We start from the raw sequence: 19325 nt of genomic DNA, 5'->3' as shown, positions 1-19325 counted from the left end.
GGGCGCCAGCTGTGCTGGAAGAGGAGTAGCACTCAAGTGACAGGAGAATGTAACGTACAACCTTTACCACAGCCTGCTTCTTCAGCTGCAAAATCTACAATGCCTGTTAACCCTCCTGCTCGTCCAGCTGGTCTTGGGCGTGCTGCCCCACTTTTGGAACCTGCTCCTCGGGTAGTGCAGCATCCTCGTGTAAATGGAGCTATATCCCATACACAAACTCAGCCAATTGAAGACCCTGGCAATGGGGAGGCTGAGGAGTATGATGAAACTCGTGAAAAACTTCAGATGATCAGGGTGAAGTTCTTGCGGCTTGCTCATAGACTTGGGCAAACCCCACATAATGTTGTTGTGGCACAGGTTCTGTACAGATTGGGATTAGCTGAGCAGCTGCGCGGTAGAAATGGAGGTCGTGTTGGTGCCTTCAGCTTTGACCGTGCAAGTGCCATGGCAGAGCAACTTGAGGCAGCTGGGCAGGAACCACTTGATTTCTCTTGTACCATTATGGTGCTGGGAAAGACAGGTGTTGGTAAAAGTGCGACCATAAATTCAATATTTGATGAAGTTAAGTTTGGTACTGATGCTTTTCAGATGGGTACAAAGAAGGTTCAGGATGTTGTGGGTACTGTGCAGGGGATTAAGGTACGAGTCATTGATACACCAGGCCTTCTGCCTTCATGGTCAGATCAACGCCAGAATGAAAAGATCCTTCATTCTGTTAAGCGTTTCATCAAGAAAACACCCCCAGATATTGTGTTGTATCTTGATAGGCTGGACATGCAAAATAGGGACTTTAGCGACATGCCTCTATTACGAACCATTACTGATATATTTGGACCTTCAATATGGTTTAATGCTATTGTGGTTCTGACTCATGCCGCATCTGCTCCACCTGACGGTCCAAATGGTACTGCTTCTAGTTATGATATGTTCGTGACCCAACGCTCTCATGTTGTTCAGCAAGCTATTCGTCAGGCAGCTGGGGACATGAGGCTGATGAATCCCGTTTCATTGGTGGAGAATCATTCTGCTTGTAGAACAAATAGGGCTGGGCAGAGAGTATTGCCAAATGGTCAGGTTTGGAAGCCTCATTTACTATTGCTTTCTTTTGCATCAAAAATTTTGGCTGAAGCAAACACACTTTTGAAGTTGCAAGATACTCCACCTGGGAAGCCTTTCAGTGCTCGGTCACGGGCACCTCCATTACCATTCCTTCTCTCGTCCCTTCTCCAATCAAGACCACAAGTTAAACTGCCCGAGGAGCAGTTTGGTGATGAGGACAGTTTAGATGATGATTTGGATGATTCATCAGAATCTGAAGACGAGTCAGAATTTGATGAATTGCCACCATTTAAACGTTTGACGAAAGCCCAGGTGGCTAAGCTTACTAAAGCTCAGAAGAGGGCATATTTTGATGAGTTAGAATATAGGGAAAAGTTGTTTATGAAGAAGCAGTTGAAAGAAGAGAAAAAGCGTCGAAAGATGATGAAGAAAATGGCAGCTGCGGCTAAGGATCTGCCTAGTGACAACAGTGAAAATGTTGAAGAAGAAAGCGGTGGTGCAGCATCTGTGCCCGTTCCTATGCCAGATTTGGCCCTACCTGCTTCTTTTGACTCTGATAATCCCACACACCGTTATCGCTATCTAGATTCCTCCAACCAGTGGCTTGTGAGGCCTGTTTTGGAAACCCATGGTTGGGATCATGATGTTGGTTATGAAGGTATAAATGCAGAAAGACTCTTTGTTGTTAAAAACAAAATTCCCATATCATTTTCTGGTCAGGTTACAAAGGATAAAAAGGATGCCAATGTTCAAATGGAAGTAGTCAGTTCTCTAAAGCATGGGGAAGGGAAAGCAACATCATTAGGTTTTGATATGCAGACTGTCGGCAAAGACTTGGCTTATACACTGCGCAGTGAGACAAGGTTTAGTAATTTTAGAAAGAATAAGGCAATGGCTGGTCTCTCAGTTACTCACTTGGGTGATTCGTTATCAGCTGGGGTGAAAGTTGAAGACAAATTGATCGTGAATAAAAGATTCAGAGTAGTTATGACTGGTGGTGCAATGACCAGTCGTAGTGATGTTGCTTATGGTGGCAGTTTGGAGGCTCAGTTAAGAGATGCAGACTATCCTCTTGGTCGTTCGCTGACAACTCTTGGGCTCTCTGTCATGGATTGGCATGGAGATCTGGCCATTGGGTGCAATATACAGTCCCAGGTACCGATTGGACGGTCAACAAATATGATTGGCCGCGCCAATTTGAATAATAGAGGGGCAGGGCAAGTCAGTATTCGTGTAAATAGCTCAGAGCAGCTTCAGTTAGCTTTAATTGGCCTCATTCCCCTATTGAAAAAGTTGCTGGGTTATTCACAACAAATGCAGCTTGGACAATGATGAAAGCTAGTAGGTTGTATAATGTCTTGCTGTAGCCTTATGGTGATAGGATAAAATGTTTGACACAGCCATTTCTTATGGTCAGTGAGTGAAAGTAAGAATCTGACTTCCTATTTTATTTTTTCTTTTTTATTTGTCTTTTATGGTTATAGTGATTGTAGTTTCTTTGTTAGATATTTGCATATGGTAATTTTTGTTCTCATCAAGCCATTGACTGAGAAATGCTTCTATCTATTAAGTCATGCCTCTTTTCAGTTTACTGTTTTTACCACTTTTATATGGATTCGGAAATTTATTCATGTGTTAGAAGTGCTAATCACTTGCTCCCAGTTTTTCTGTACTTGGTTTATAATAAATTCTGTTTACACATATAAACTGAAAGTCGCAGCTTATTTGATTCCCGTCACATTTTTTCGCATTACCTGCATCTACTCTGCTTTTATTGTTTCTGAGAGATCTTACAGTCCAGAGGTTTTGGATTTTGCCTCAATGCTCCTACTTCAGTTCTCTGTTTATGGTCCTGCTTTATCCTTTCAAATGTTCACAGAACTGTGACCTCCAGCTCTTTCCATGTGATGTAGGGACACATTGAACATATGCTTGAAATTTCATTTATAATCTTGAATATGTGGTTTGCTATCACAAGAGATTCATGTAGTGTGTGCATCTCAAGCTGTGCTTAACAGAAACCCCTTTTTTGTTCATTTATTTTCTGGTTATTGAAGAATACTTCATGCAGCCAAGTGGGATGGGTCTAGTCATAGATTGTCTGAATGTGGACTGTGGAGAAGTTGACTGTCAGGAGGGAAGCTTGTGGAGTCTAATGTGTGGCAGTTATTAGAATGCATGTGGCAATTAGTTACCTGGATTCTAGTGTTTATTTCTGTTGATTTTTTTTTTGAATTAGATTTCTGTTGATTAGTTTTGGCTATTATTAGGAATAATTGTGTTGCTGTTCAGCCTAGGTATATACTAAATTCACTGTTGTTGCTGAGTAATTTTTTAATTTTCATTTTGACAAGGTAGGCAGAGTCTTTAAAACTGAGATGCCTGTGCACAATGGTCTCTTGGTAGTTAAAAGATGAAGCTTTGATTGTGTTCAAAGACATTGACAATTGCTTGACTTGAAGTAGTTTTCCTTAGCATGTGATAAGTGCCTGGAAATCCATTTGCACTGTCTTTTAGCTTGTGTCCTTTTATGCTTTTGACAAGTGCCTAGAAATCCATGTGCAGTGTCTCTGAATCTCAAAAGTTGGTTTTCTATTTGTATCTTCTAATAATTAGATACTACCATTAGTTAATTTCTTCCTACTAAATGCCAACAATTTTTCTATTAAGAGTTTTACCATGCTTTGAACTATTGAACTTGCCTGTCTGACCTGTAAATTATGTATGAAAGAATAGGAGTTGCTGGTACTGGTGCTGAAATTTGCTTGACAAAATCCAACTTGAGAGTATACTATGTCAAACAGAAGACTTCAAGTACATGCCATCTGGGTAACAAATTTACGGCATGTTAGGCTTGGAAGCAAATTAGTTGAAGCGTATCATATTCGTGTGTGTGTGTGTGTGTGTGTGTGTGTGATAAGCGTCCGAAAGCACAAGCAGCCAACTAATGATTCAAAATACAATATATATTATAAACCACAAAATCGAAGTTCGATGAGATGGTTGAGGACAAGGGCGTTAAGTTGAACAAAAGGGCAAGTTTGCAATTACTGCAAACGATCAACAAAAAAATTCCTAGGTCAAAATTATACATCCACCTTAAACCAGGGACGGATGATGGTCCGCTTAATTGTACTTCTAAACACCACTTAAAAAAGCAAACATCTATTAACAACATCCTTTGGACTATCACATTAATTACAAAAATTTCATCCTGATTCGTCACCATCGGCATCAGAATCTGGATCCACATCTACAATATCAGGAAATGAATCCATCGATGAGTCATCATCCAAATCCCAAACAGGTTTCTTGCCTTTCTCAGCATATGATGCTGTGGGAGCATTTCCGCCTACCTTAGCAAACCCATCACCCTTGCCTGCTATGAAATCTTTACTAGATGCTGTTTCATGACTCTTGCCATCTAAACCACCTTCTGGTACTGCTACCTCAGTTTCCCTTTCAGCCTCAGTTTCCCTTTCAGGGAGTTTTAGATCACCTGCAACCGTAGAATCTATGACACCTTTTGAATATGGAAGTTCCTGAAAATGTTGTGACTCGACCATAGCTTCATCCTCATTGTTTCTCAGCCCAACACCTGCTTGCTCCTCATTGTTTCTCTCTGAAACTTTTGTACCAGGTGAACCAGCCACATTCTCGCCAGGGCCATGCACTGGAATCTCAGTGGGATGGCCATCACCAAACCATGTCTCATACAAGTCATCGTCGAAAGAGTCAGAAGCACGCTGTCCTGTTCCATGCATGCCACTAGTGCTTTGCTTCTGACCACCAGAGTGTATATTTTCTAGAATTCTGCAAGGAAAACGTTCCAGTGGAAGGAATCTAGGATGTATAAGCACCTCCAAGGCTAGTAGAGCACTGGCACAAAATCCAGCAAGCATTCTACCAGCTTGTTGCTTGCCTGCAGAAACCAATAACAAACAATTTGTGCTAAGAAAACTATGTTGCATATGGTAAACCCAAGAGAACGGAGCATGTGTAAATTGCCATTGTTGTTCCCATCATGATGAAGTGACGTTACCACATGTAAATTTCCAGAAAAAATTACCTTTTCCGAAAAGCTCAAGGGCTCTGCCAAAATGTGGGGGACGCATTCGAGCTGAGGAAAGGAGGGATGCCAAAAGTGCACGTAATGCTGAAAGCTGCAAATCCGCTAAGCTTATGATTGGATCATCGGGCAAGGCAGTACTATGACTCTCCTCATTGCCCCACCCCTCTTTACAATAATCTGTTGCTATGGTAATCAAAAGGAGATCAACAGTTGGTCGCCAGGATGCTGATCCCAAATCACCAGCCTGTGAAACATTAAAAAGTTCTTTAACTAATTAATACTTATGTTAGGTCAGAAACATACAAAAAAATGCAAAGTGCTTCATAAGGAATTTGATAATTTCCTTGTGTGGAGATAAGAGCAAAAATGATTATTTGAAATAATGCATTATTTTTCTAAGTTCATGCATAAATGACCAAGCTAAGACATAATCTAGATTATGCCACATTGCTTATTCTACTGGATCTTACAAAGCCTGCGAACAGACGACTGCAGCTTTTAGATGAGTGTATTATTGAGCTTTGATTGAGCTGCGCTCAATTCAATGATCATCATTCTATTACAAGATGTAAGGTAGCCTGAACACATACTTGGAACTGGTATTAATGTTGAGAAAAACCAAATTCCATATTTTTTGTCACTTCAAAGAAAGAAAACTCGTAGTTTGGAGTGAGAACAATGCATAATCCAACAAGATCAATCTTATATAAAATAATTCCATTTTACTACTGCTCATTAAATATGAGACTTTTTCTTTAAATTTATTTTATTATTATCATTATTATTATTATTATTTTGGGATAAGAAGAGGGTGGCTTAAATCTCAAGCAAAATTGATACATGAAGGCAAGAAATTCTCTATATCTATGCCTACTATATACATACCACAGTGAGAAGAGTTTCTAATGCCTCCAGTGCAGCTATCTTCAAAGATATTGGAGATGCAGGATGGTTTTTTGATACTCCCATGCCCAAACCAGTTATTTCAAGTTGCCCCTCAGAAGAACCAAGAGTAGCACCATGCTTCCTTTTCCTCCTAGATTGCATAGGTACCAACGAAGCAGCTTTCAAGGTTGGACTGGAAGTTGTGCAGCCATTCTCATCAGCAACTGGATTCAAATCAGCACATGCATCATCCACAACTACCTCTGCAAGGGGTAGTGCCACTCCTGATCAGAATACGAATGGGTTAGTAAGACCACCAGCTCCAATTTGCATGAGATGTAAGGAATAACAGGTAAAAGAAGTTCTATGCTCAAACAAAAGCAAGCTCAAATTAAACAGAAAGAGTAGGGTGCAAAGCTTTCGAATGAAAACAATAAGATAAGCATAACCATACAGCATATTATAAGTGAAGGAACAAGAAAACAGTCAGAATATATTTGTTTCGAAGAGAGAGAATTAAATATCACAGGTGGAGTGCTGCTATAAATCAAATGACCAAAAAGCTCATTTACAAACATGCACGAGCACCAACGTCAACAGAGGCCCAGACTTCCATTTTTTGACATGCAGCAAAAGAAAATAGATGCCAACACGATTACAAGTAGACCCAGCCAAAAACAAGAGGCTTATAAGTTAGAGCTCCCCATATCAAGTAAAATGAATAAACACACCATTTTCCAATTGACTTAACATTTGGTTCAGTGTGCTGATGAAATCATGGATTTTCAGCTTAGGTTAATCCCTCATCTGTTTGGCTTGACATGTGTGAACAAATTATTATTTTTTTTTTGGCCTCTTGAAAATGTGGTATTTGTTCAGATAATCAGCGCCCATTCGTCAAATACATAGAAAAACAGAGCTTCTAAACCAATATTCAAGTTAAAAAAGATCATACTCTTTTATGGTTAGAACCACTCCAAATAGTAACTTTTTCATAATTTAGTAGCTGTGTGCGAAAAGTAATAGTGATTTGTTCAATTACTATTATTATTTTGTCCATATTTTCCACTAAAAATGCACTTGTGAGTAAACCGCTGCAAAAATATTTAAAGAGATGCTTACATACCAGCACCCATGAATAAGAGCAAAAGTTTTGTAATTGAGTATAGCTTTCTCCTTAGCTCTGGCAACGCACATCTCTTAAAAAATTGTTTGACTAATCTAAGGATAAAAGCACCGTGTGGTAATAGTTGACTGCAAAAGTAAAACAAAGAATTTGGGTGAAGGTGAACCATCAAACTCTTTCAGCAAATTAACAAATAGAAGTGAAATATTAAACATTAGTCAATGATCAATAACCTCTATCTGATCCATTGTTATATTCATCAGTTAGAGATTAATCAATGACCACAAAGAGAGATTAATCAATGACCACAAAGTTCTCTGTTTAAGTCAATTGGTAATCAAGAAATGAACAATGAATTCAAGAGGGAGCACATGCAACGAGCAAACTTGAAATGCAACGTCACAACACTGAATTGCCGAATTAAAAAAATTATGTTTAGGCAAAACTGATCAAGAACAATGCTTGCAGAAAGCCTCAATAAAAGAATCTGGATCAATTTGTGCAATAAGAACAGGCTTCTGCAAAGAGACAATGAGAAACAATGGAAAACAAATACGTAAATAAGGAAACATGCTATAGCTTACCTGTGCATACCCTCTATAATTGCTGCCAGTAACTCCAAACTGTACAAGTGTAAAACTGGAAGTTCTACACAAGCAGATTGTTGTTGCATCACAGTCATAAAGGGCGACAAGGAACGAGGTACAGAACCATCAACCATCAACATCCTGTCAACAAGGGCTAATAATGGGCGAATAGGGATGTTCACCTATTAGTTGACCATTTAATATTCTCAGATATGTTAGGTTCCATTCACATTCTAAATATTTCGAAATATAAAAGAAAGGAAAATTCGGTAATTACATCAACAAATTAATAAAATATTCTCATTTATTTGGAAACACCAGTCATTACCCGAACAGGATATGAACTTGTAAGCATTGTAGAACAGCAAAATATCAGCATGGAGATACTGGAAGTTGTCAGCCGCTCAGACCTCTTTGCTGCATCATCTACAGCCTCTCCTAGCAACATATGGTCTCCCAAGGGAGGTGGAGGATCTTTACCAGGTGGGACCAATGCTCTAACAGCTTCAGTAACTTTATTTTCTGCAAGAATCGCAAACCGAGTTTCTAAGTAATTTATACATACACATATATATTTTCCTTCAAAAAAAACTGTAAGATGAATGTTGAATAAAAGAAAAGGACGTATAACGGTGGACCAAATTACTTGAAAGCATCCCCAGAAACAAGTATTAAAAGTTGTAGAAAACAAACAAAAAGTTTCAGCTCATTTTAGAGAATTTAAGACAGCCCAACCAAAACAGATCCAGAATAACCATTGACCTGATATTCCTTCCCACTTAATATGGATAAAGATAGAGATTTGCATCACAAATTTCAATTTTAAGGCTGAGAACCAAACTGAGACAGAAAGATGAATCAAAATGCAAACAGAGTTTTTACTGATTTAAATAAATGACAAGTTGTGATAAAATCATCAATATTAAATAAATCTTTACAATTATAACATAATTTCTGTTGTCTATTTTTTTTTTAAAAAAATCAAAATGAACAAAATTTTCAAAATATTAATCCATGAACTATATGCTTTCAATCTGAAAACGTTATAAACAATACAATGATAGGATCTATTAGATCCTTTGTCAATAAGTAACTAATATCACATACGAAGTTCAGATTATCAACATATATAAAATGCTAGCATATAAGTTGTGAGACAGTTATATTATCATGAAGAATTTTAAACTATTATGTACAAATGGATTGCAACAAAATAAGTTATTATTTAATGTAAAAGCAATTCAATCTAATAGTTTTTTAGAGTAGAATCACATAGGCAATTTCCAATAATAAATGAATTCTCTTGAGACTTAAGCATCAAAAAGACATATTAGTACAAGTTACATAACACTAATGGAAGCAAATAAAGTACCAACTACTATGTACCTTCTTCTAAACCTTGGAACCTATCATTCAGGTTACTGTTTATTAATAACAAGATTTTCTGCATCATCAAACACCAGCTTTCCTCATCTCCTTTGGCTTTTGGAAGCAATGCTAGGCAATAAACAAGTTTCTGAACATAGAACACCAAGCAGGAGACAGGACAAATTCAGCAAAGGTTCATATCCGCAGCATTCACTTGTTAGTTTTATGCCAGAAAGCTAGACCAGAAGAAGGAGAAGAAGAAGAAAAACACGTTACCTTCATCATATTTTCGCTGCATTTTCCTGATAAAAGTTTTGAAGCAATGGTAGCTTCAGCCTGTGAATAAGATGCCTTTGTCATTAACTAACAACCCAGAAGCCATCCAATCTAATGTGATAAAAGTTTTGAAGCAATGATAACTTCAGCCTGTGAATAAGATGCTTTGTCATAAAATTAGAAACCAATCTGAGGTTTCTAGAACAAGTGTCCAGTCAAACAACAAACCAAGCTTTTTAGGCATTTTGTTAGGCTTGTTTCTTATAGAGCAGAGTCAAATATGCCTCTGATGGAACACAAATGAAATATGTCCAGGGAACCATTGGTGATTAACCATTCAATTTTGATGATTTCCATGTGCTTCTATAATGATAAGCTACTCCAACAAATTTTACTTTCTGGGTACAGTGGTATTGTAGTCATTATTCAGCCCATGATGCCTTTTTTTTTTTTAAATTGCTTTCGTTAATCAAGGTTTTCTTTATAAGGTGCATAAAAACGATCCATTAAGAGGTAAAAATTCAACTATGGTGGAACCATGAATAATTTTTTGGAACTAAATATCATAACAAATTCTTCTTGTCGGCAACACTAGTTCATTGTTTGAAGAGATGTATAAAATCATACACTGTCAAGATACTGACGAACTGAAGCTGGAAAAGAATTTAAAATGGTGCAAAATAAATGAGCTGCTCCTTCCTGCAAGGCCAAAAGGTGGACCTGTTAGGCAATAAACTAGGCCATGAAAGAGATAAACAAAGCAGCAACAGTGAAAAATCTATCTTCATCCTATTTTGGACACCAATAGAGAAAACAATTGACTAACAACTGCATTGCACATTAAATTCGGCATGATACAAAAGATTGAAAAACCCTTCCAAAATCTGAAAGATAACACATATGTCCTAACCCTACCAATTTAAAAAGGGTACACATGGTTAGTCAAATGTGGAGTCGACATCATGCATTCACAATTGTGATTGTCTTTTTTCATATCTGTGTCTGAGAAAAAGAAAGTAAGGCAATTGGATGAAAAAAAGAAGGCAAGGCAATTGATTTATCCAATTGCGTTTCCATCAACGTAACAATATGATGCTCAACATATTTTTACAGCATCAAGAGCAGGTCAATAAAGGCCTCAAATAAAAATGAACTTGCCCTTTAGAATCATAATCTTCCAACAGAAAGTCATCAATCCATTTGCGGCAGCAATATGGAAAAACATGAATATGAAGAAAACACAAACTACTAGGAAGCAATGCGACTTTTAGATCTCCTAACAAAGTACTTTAGCATAGGACTTCAAGCCTGAATGTCCAAAAGTCATGCAAAATGACTGACAACATGAATTTCTATAATGTGAATGATAGAAAGCCATATTAGCAGTCATTTTTCCTTCAAGTATAGATTGATGGCCCGAGCAAAAAGTACACAAAAAAATCCTAATGAAAAATTTTATCAAACAAATATAAAAAATTGGAAATTACCCATACAGCTTCTGAATTATCCTCATTTAACAGCTTCAAAAGTGGTTGAATCAGTTTTCCAGCAAGAGAACTCCCATCTTTCTTCCCATTTGGTAATTTTTCCAATCTATTTCATGAATGAAATAATCCCAGGAGTCAAGTAATTAGATGTAACAGATGAAAACAGACTTAAATATTGGAAGGAAACTTTGAGCATTGCAAGCCATAATCCATTTGAAAGGAAGCAAATAGTATATTATATTCAAAATTAAGCAAATAGTATATTATATTGAAAATGAAGCAAACAAGAGTGGACCTGGTGTTCACAAAAGAATGCAAAATCAGTCCCTGCTTAGTGTCTAGATCTATCCCAAATATCTTTCTGGATACCCAGCTTCCATATTTACCTGTGCGGTGCATCAAGGAAGTTCCCGGACCTCCACATCTAATATGGCTTCCAAGAGTACATTTTGCCTTCAATCCTCAGTTGACATATTAGAGTTCAAATGCTAACACTAGGTCCTCACCTGTCATCTAAAATTTTTATTTTTTTTCCCTTTTTTTTAAGTAAATTGTCAAATCCAGTTGGGCCAAATGGAGCTCTAATTGAATCTCCTCATTATGATAATCTATTTATTATTTTAAGTCATGAGCAATGGATGAAAGAAAGAGCTTGAAATACTTTGAAACATAAGCCCAAAAGGATGCCGTGTAAATGTAAATCTCGTGTGAATGAATGCATTGAGAAGAACAAAGCAATCTAACCTTGTAAGCAGATCTGATATTGAGTGACAAGAAGCCACCTTCACAAATTGAGATTCTGATGATTGCTGATTGAGACAAATGACATCATAATGCCAGTCATGAGTTAAAGATTAGAATCGACATAACAATATTTCTTCGAAACAAACAAAGACACATCAAATTCTTTAATGCAAGCAAATTTTCATTAATAAATTGGTCTCATAAATAAGGTCCAATTTCTTACATCTAGCATTATTCAAACATTTACAGGTTCTAATATCCAGAAATCAAAAACTTCACCAGTTACAGGTTCTCATATCTAGAAATCAAAAACTTCACTAGTGGCATTTGACTTGTAGAAGGATAAAATAAGAGGTTCACATACCATAATGATACATAATAAAGGCAGAAGATGAGAACTACCCTATGTTTAATATTTCATAAACCATCTTAGAAGTTAGTGCCATAGTCAACGATGTTAATGGTTTATACAGTTTTGAGACTAGAACTATAGTATCTCATCAAATGTTGTCACTTCATACATTTACAATATTCTTAAAATTTAAATGCGAATAAATAAAGAGAATTTCAACTATTAAAAGTAAAAGGAACAATTATCTTTTTCCTCCATAAATAAGAAGTAAAGTCAATAGAATATACTTATCAAGGATATATCCTAAAAAAGCAAAGCAATTTTGCTGAAAGTTTATTTCTTTCACTAAATTAGGTCAGCACAAATCAAAGAAGGAAATTTGGTCCAATGAAATGTTAATTATCAAGTGATTTTCAATCATCATACTCTAGGACAGCCAATTACATACATAAAAAAAGAAGATCATTTATCATGCACAACAAGAAAAAAATAAATAAATTATATCACTTACCTGAATATGTAAGTAAAGCTTGTTAAACCAAACTGAGTACGATGCCAAGAAACGATCATAATTGCACTCTTGACAAGTCAATCCAAGCAAACAGATTCCAGTCCAACATTTATCAGGCTACGAAGACGTACAGATAAGCATTCAACAGAAGATTTTAAAGACAGAGAAACATTCAAGTTGCATTTGAATAATATTAAATTCAAAATAAATTCCCTGGTGCAACTCCAAAAATGGATTTAAAAGTAGAATAGCATCCCACTAAAAATGCTAACTAGAAATTGCAAAATTATAATAATCAGTGTATCCCTCTGCACAATATTAATTTTGCTGAATACAATGATCAGAAACTGTAGATAGTTAACTAACTCAGTGAAAATCAGTGTGGTTTTTGAAATTCTCATTTTTCATCTTAAAAACATATGATGAAGCGAACAAAAAAAAGATTTTAAGTATATAATAAAACAAAACAATGATTTTTACCATATTAGATGAAACAAGACTTGAAACTCGAACGACCCATTCATCAACAGCTGATTTCCAGCTATCAACAAGCTTCTTCTCCATCGAATCATTAGCAGATTCTGATAACAATTTGTGAGTTCTTATAAGAAATGCAATTTTTGACAGCTCGTATCGGATCCTAGTGGGTTGAGTTTCTTCAGGAAAATGCTCTTCGATCAAATTTCTGAGCATACGAGGCTTCAATTTGACATCGTACACATTCTTGAAATGATCCATGGCCGGCAATGTTGAAACTGAAGCACAGTCCCAGTTAGGGTTTTAGGGTTCTTTTGTTAAGCCCCATACCAAAGAAATTAACGGATCATCAATTTAGTTCAAACTAGAAAAAGGCGAATCATCAATTTAATAACTTATTTTAGGGTTATTTTATAGGGATACCCCTGTATTTGATTAATTATCATAAAAAGCCACGAAGTTTTGAAACTAATAAAGTGCTTAAAGGATGTGGATCTACGTGAGTATTTTTAAAACTAAAAGAGTCCATGTGATGATTGAAGTAAACATTATATGTCGTAGTGTCTTTTAAGGATATTTACATGGATACTCCTGTGCTTGATTAATTATCATAAAAACCCATCAAGTTTCGAAACTAATAAAGTAATTAAAGGATATGGATCTATGTGATTATTTCTAAAACTAAAAGAGTGGATGTGATGATTCAAGTAAATCTTATAGGTCCTAGTGTCTTTTTCCCTTTATTTATTTTTTAAGATATTCATTCAATTTATGGCTTGATTTTAATTAATTTGATTGGATTAGCATTGTCCTATTCGGAATTAATAATCTATCTCCATAAAATCAAGCTATCTTTTGGCTATTTTGGTAATACTATAACTTTTAAAATAATCGTAGAGAATTAATTAAATATTTAATAAAATTTATTTTTAAAAATATTATAAACTTTAAAAATAATCGAATTTATTTGATAAATGATGTAGGATGATTACATGAGACAAGTAAGATATTTTTTGGAGGTCATAACTTAGGTGTATGATATATTGTTTCGGAGCTTGCGATGAGATAAATCAAATCTAAAATCACTTACACTATTCCACCCCAAGGTTGAGATAAAAATTCTACTTCTTTCCTAGTCAATTTTAAGTCTTAAAATATTTTCTTATTTTTCCTATTTCTTTTAGGATTTTTATTTTTTATTTTTTAGATATCGAATTTAGGCACTGCTTTTTTTTGAATTTCTTATTTACATTAAGAGAATTTTATTCTTAAAATTATACTTTGAATTTGCCTATTTTGATAAATTTACGTTATTATAAAGGGCCCAAACCCTAGTTTTGGTAATTCAAACTTTTCTAACAAAATTTTCAATATTCAGAAACTTAGTTTCTTCTATCAATCAAATTTTAATGTTTTTTGCATCATCAATTGGTATCAAAGTAGTTCTATGCGGATTGCAAAGCTTTCTGAGATACCCATATCCATCCTCAGCAAATTCATCCCTGAAAAAAAAAAGCAAATTAAGAAATCCTAGTTGTCGCCACACCCATCACCATTGCTGCTGCCACAATTAAGTAACCGCTACCACTAACTGCTGCCGTTACCAGACTCACCATCATCCAACAACCAAAATCCAGCCACTACTGTTAGAAACCACTGCAATAAATCTTATTGTTAAACTATTATAAGAATATAAATGACTGAAATTGACATATTATTGAATAAAATTTATTTACACATTTATAAATAAATATATATATAAATAATATTTTTTACTGTATTTATAACAATTAATAAATAAATTAGATATTTTTATTTTATTAATTTGTTTTTTTATCTCACTTTTTGATTTCTCAAAAACAATCTCAAACGGGTCTTCTATCTATTGTGGTCAAACTACTATTTTTATAATAACTACATGCAATTGCAACCGAAGACTTCATCTGTAACACCCCAGCTCGAACTCTGAGGGCAAATCTAACCACAACTCACATATGAATTTAAATAACTCTTACAACCGATAAAATTCAAGCCTCAAATACAAAAGCCAGCATAATAACTTAAAAATTTAGCCAAACCATCTACCATCCTCAATTCAAATCCATCTTCTCACTCATCACGAATCAATCCTAACTTCTCGAAACTGAATCACAAGAAACTATAATGAGTACAAGACCCAGTAAGCAAATTAATTTTTCTTATACCAAAATATATACATATTTATACATAATGCAAATGGATGATATGTCATAATCTTTTGGAAATACTGTAAACAAATTCATAAAAATCTCTTTCTGTCGCTTTCAAATTTTCTCATTTTCTTTCAATGAAATACATATTATGCAGTTGTGGCACTTTGCGCTGTGCGTGGTACTTTGCAGCGCTGTGGCCCTCAAGAGGTAGCCCCCGCATAGTCTCAAGAGGTGGCCCCACACAACTTCAAGAGGTGACCCCCAATGCAAAATCTCATAAAACCGAAATTCAATTTGCTAAAACCCACTTTCTCATTCATAGAAAACTCAATGTATTTTCATGCTTATGCCAATGAACTATCACACATACATATGCCCATGTACATAATCACGCCCAACACATAACAACACATCACATAAACACATAAACAGATACATAGAAATCCATATATGTAAATATCAAAAATAGATTTTTTACAAAAGTCAAACATATATATTGTTTATTGTGATTCATTTAAAAGTCTAGTTTACTTACCTCTTGGCATCCTCATGTAACAAATGCATACTGATATCATCAACCTAAAATCATCAATAAATTTCTCATAAGATATAATCGAGTCTCAATCATAAACTCTAATGTCCTCAAATATCTACATCAATGTTCTCAATAATCGACCTTCAAAACATAACAGTCCATATTCTCCCATTTTTTTTAATAAATTATTCCTGCATTGGAAAAATCTTAAATTTTACAGACCTTATGCTGACACATTGAAAGTTCATTGATAAAAATTTCATAACATAATTCCTTCAAAAACTATTGAAAATAATTGACGTTTCAGACATCATCAATACAGTCAAACAGTTTTATGTTTTGAACACACTTACTTTACAAATACAAAACAATTTATTGCTTCATCATAAAATCATGAAAATTTACAGAATCATACTAGACATATATAAAAAGCATTGGTCCAAATTTCATAATTTTGGAAGAAGTCTAGCTATGGTAAATATAATTTCGTAATTCACGTTATTCACTGAAATCATAAATTTCCAGGTTATCAGACTTGACTTTGACAAATCATAATTAATTGAAATCTTATCCGATTAACTTGAAACAAGTTTCAATTCTAGACGATGTCTAGTTTAACATACCAAAAATCAGAATCAAAATTAATTTGTACAAATTACTATGATTTTCGTAATAATTCACTGTCAGCATATTTATGCAAAATCTTAGTTTTCTACTTTTATTGCAATCGTGCTTCCCCACAACAATTTAATAAAAACTAATAATTAAAACTTACCTCCAAAACTTCTCTTAACAATTACAACTTGATCCCATGTGTTGCCTATGGAAGAACTAATAATTTTTCTTTCCTTTTCTCTCTTTTCCCTCTATCTCTCTCTCTCTCTCTCTCTCTCTTTTTCTTTTCTTTTCTATTGTTTTTTTTTTCAACCGATCTCTCTTTCCCTCTCTCTCTTATAATGGAAAAGATATCTTATTCTATTTATACTAGGGTAAAAAAGATCACTAAAAACTAAAAAGACTTAAATACCATTGGGAGAATTGGGGTATTACATCATCTAACTTACCAATCCTTGACTCGCTTGACTCAAACTCAATTCATAGACTTATTATTAAAAAAAAAAGATGTATTGAAAAAACAACATAAAAGGCACGAAACAAAATACAGCTTACAAGGTTATTACAAGTGAATGAAAGCTACAAATTTTATTTCAAAACTAAGTTCGAATAATTAATTCAAGAGTAAATGTTTAATTTTCTGGACTAAAATGCCCTTTGTAATTTCTATAAATTGGCTTCCAATTTTATTTGGAAAACACACCAAAATTCAAGCGATATTTTTGCTCTTCTCTCTCAAATAAATTCTCTCTAACTTGAGACATCAGTGTGATAGAGTCCCAGCATTAGTTTGAAATTCTTCGGAATAGTAAGGTTATGCTACCAAGACTATTCGACCTTGTTATATCTTGGGAAACAAACGTCAATAGAACCTAAGTATTATTGAGAAAGTGGCGAATCTATTTTAAGGATTAATTAGATCTATAGATGCCTACTTTAGTTAAGTTCAAATTGATACCTGTGTTCAGAACGAAGGTCCTTTGTCATTGATTTCTTGTTCCACAACTCGACTAACGACATTAGAAAAGTCTTTTATTTATGCAATGAGAAGAGTTGTTAGCTCTTTAAGTTCTCTAATCTCTTCTGAATCGTCATTTCTTCCCCTTTTTCTTGATGAACTGTTTAAAGTTTTGGATGCTTTGATGAAGCAAGTGAGAAAGACACACTATCATCAACATCATCTCTCATATTTAATTTTCTCGTTGAGATTCATTCTATCCTTTTAACTTCCTCCACAACATCTACATGAGCTTTTGTATTTTTTCTAATTGCATGATCTTTACCATAGATCATACATTAATCCTCATAATACGGGAATGCTTTATTCTTGAAGTTTGTTGCCTCTTTATGACTCTGTAACAATAGATGAAATAGTGGAAAACAACAATAATAAACATAACCAGTGTTGTAAAAAATTTTAATATACTCGCAAGTGCACGAATTTAGAAATAGAATAGTAGTAACGAGGTCGAACCCACATGGATTGTTATAAATTGAAAAGTCTAATTTAAATATAACCTAGTTGACCAAATTGAGTTTTAAAGAAAATTAAACCAATTAAACTAAGAAAGCAATTAAAACAAAGGAGAATTTAATAGGACAAAAATTACCAAGGTTTCAGAATCCACCACTATTCAACTAGTAATTATCTAATTATTAACTAATCCCCAATTTTAGAGTGACAACTCGAAATCAATCTATGTCATCTCATAAATATCACAATTAAGCCCAAATAAAATTAATCTTGTGTAGGTTCTTTTTCTAATTAACAATATGATATCTAAGAATACCATGTAAATATATTGAATAACAAAGAGTCAAAGTTTTCCTAAGCACTCTGTGTAAACAATTTAATGAAAGACACAAAATCAAAGATAATTATATAAAAACTTTATAGATTCGAGCATAGATTTAGTCAAATATCAATCATAACAACCAATAATACATGATAGAATTGGTGAAAATATTTAATAACACCCAACTAATTATGCGAAACAAAAATCATAATCATCAAAGAACATATATAGGGAATTAATTAAATAAAAAGATAATTATTTCATTGAATAGGACTTCATTCTTAACCTCAGTATAAAAAAATTAGCTAGATATACTTGAATTAGGAGCAACAAAATAAATAAATTCAGCCATGGGAAGCCAAGGCGAACTGCGGCTGCTATTTTTCTTCTCTCCCAGCCTTGCGTTTGCACTTTTTGCCTTCTCTGGCGGCTGCCCTCCCCAAAAGCCAAAGTTTAGCTTTCTTATATAGGATCCACCTATGTTGCAACAGTTGCAACATACCACACTTTTTGTCTTTATTCTAAATTACCGTTGGATGTAAACTAAATGAATCTAATGGTTGAAATTAGAAAGTAGGTAAAGGTCTATGGCTGGTTGTTGAAAGAAATCATAAAAAAAATTATTAAATAAAGAAAGTGTACAAAAAATATGTTAAATAAGGGTCCATGTATATACTGACTTTGACTTTGTTTTGGGAGGCCGTCGTTGAAAAATTTTTCACACCTTAGAATTTGAGATCATCAAAATCTTTTCAACCCCCAGAAAATCCGATCATCGAACTGTTTTCCACCCCAGAATTTGTGATTAATTTCCCATAGAAATAGCTATCATCAAGTTTCAGATGTAACTGATAGCATATTGCAGGAGACCTTTTCTAGTGAGTAACCATCTGTAAAAGGAGCCAAATTTATCATCGACTCGAATACTGGCCATACTAAAGGTTACGGTTTTGTTAGATTTGGTGATGAAAATGAGAGGTCAAGGGCCATGATCGAAATGAATGGTGTGTATTGTTCAAGTAGGCCCCAAAAAGGCTTCTGGATATCAACAACAATATTCTTCACAAGCTCTTGTATTGGCTGGTGGACCTGCGTCAAATGGTGCTAGGGTCCAAGGATCTGATGGCGAGTCCAATAATGCGACTATATTTGTTGGGGCACTTGATTCTAATGTCAGTGATAAGGATCTCAGAGAGCTTTTTTCTCATTTTGGTGAGATTCTCTCTGTTAAAATACCCGTTGG

At 34.7% G+C, this 19325-nt stretch overlaps 2 protein-coding genes across 3 annotated transcripts in view; one reads left to right on the top strand and one right to left on the bottom strand.

Moving 5' to 3' along the window:
- LOC18035429 (translocase of chloroplast 132, chloroplastic) overlaps positions 1-2645 on the top strand; it is a 3660-nt gene extending 1015 nt beyond the window's left edge. Inside the window, exon 3 of the mRNA XM_006423566.2 lies at positions 10-2645. Coding sequence (XP_006423629.2) covers positions 10-2391 — 2382 coding nt within the window. The 3' untranslated portion in view covers positions 2392-2645. The remainder of the gene's footprint in view (positions 1-9) is intronic.
- Positions 2646-4082: 1437 nt separating this feature from the next.
- LOC18034603 (proline-, glutamic acid- and leucine-rich protein 1) lies at positions 4083-13338 on the bottom strand. Of its 2 annotated transcripts, XM_006423564.2 has the most exons (13): positions 12948-13338; positions 12468-12584; positions 11605-11669; positions 10861-10966; positions 10001-10072; positions 9374-9433; positions 9116-9245; positions 8058-8251; positions 7727-7911; positions 7143-7270; positions 6017-6300; positions 5129-5375; positions 4083-4981 (listed from the first exon to the last, which is right to left on the bottom strand). In XM_006423564.2, exons 1-13 carry the CDS (start codon positions 13203-13205, stop codon positions 4269-4271), a joined length of 2559 nt encoding a protein of 852 aa, XP_006423627.1. In that variant the 5' UTR covers positions 13206-13338; the 3' UTR covers positions 4083-4268. The 2 variants fall into 2 exon arrangements, with proteins under 2 accessions (XP_006423627.1, XP_024034729.1); XM_024178961.1 differs by lacking the exons at positions 11605-11669; positions 12468-12584; positions 12948-13338 and adding an exon at positions 11156-11593.
- Between the last annotated feature and the right edge of the window lie 5987 nt (positions 13339-19325).

The sequence above is a fragment of the Citrus clementina genome, unplaced genomic scaffold (genome assembly GCF_000493195.1).
Source record: "Citrus clementina cultivar Clemenules unplaced genomic scaffold, Citrus_clementina_v1.0 scaffold_8, whole genome shotgun sequence".
Lineage (NCBI taxonomy): Eukaryota > Viridiplantae > Streptophyta > Magnoliopsida > Sapindales > Rutaceae > Citrus > Citrus x clementina.
The sequence above is the reverse complement of the archived record's forward strand: the minus strand, read 5'-3'. Positions and strand labels throughout refer to the sequence as shown.

What these genes read in the sequence shown, in the direction of transcription:
- LOC18034603 (XM_006423564.2), bottom strand. Translation starts at nt 13,205, where the DNA reads ATGGATCATTTCAAGAATGTGTACGATGTCAAATTGAAGCCTCGTATG. An exon ending in GTTCCAAGGTTTAGAAGAAG is followed by an intron (nt 8,252 to 9,115) that starts GTACATAGTAGT and finishes CGATTCTTGCAG; the next exon opens with AAAATAAAGTTACTGAAGCT. An exon ending in GCTCTTATTCATGGGTGCTG is followed by an intron (nt 6,301 to 7,142) that starts GTATGTAAGCAT and finishes TATTCTGATCAG; the next exon opens with GAGTGGCACTACCCCTTGCA.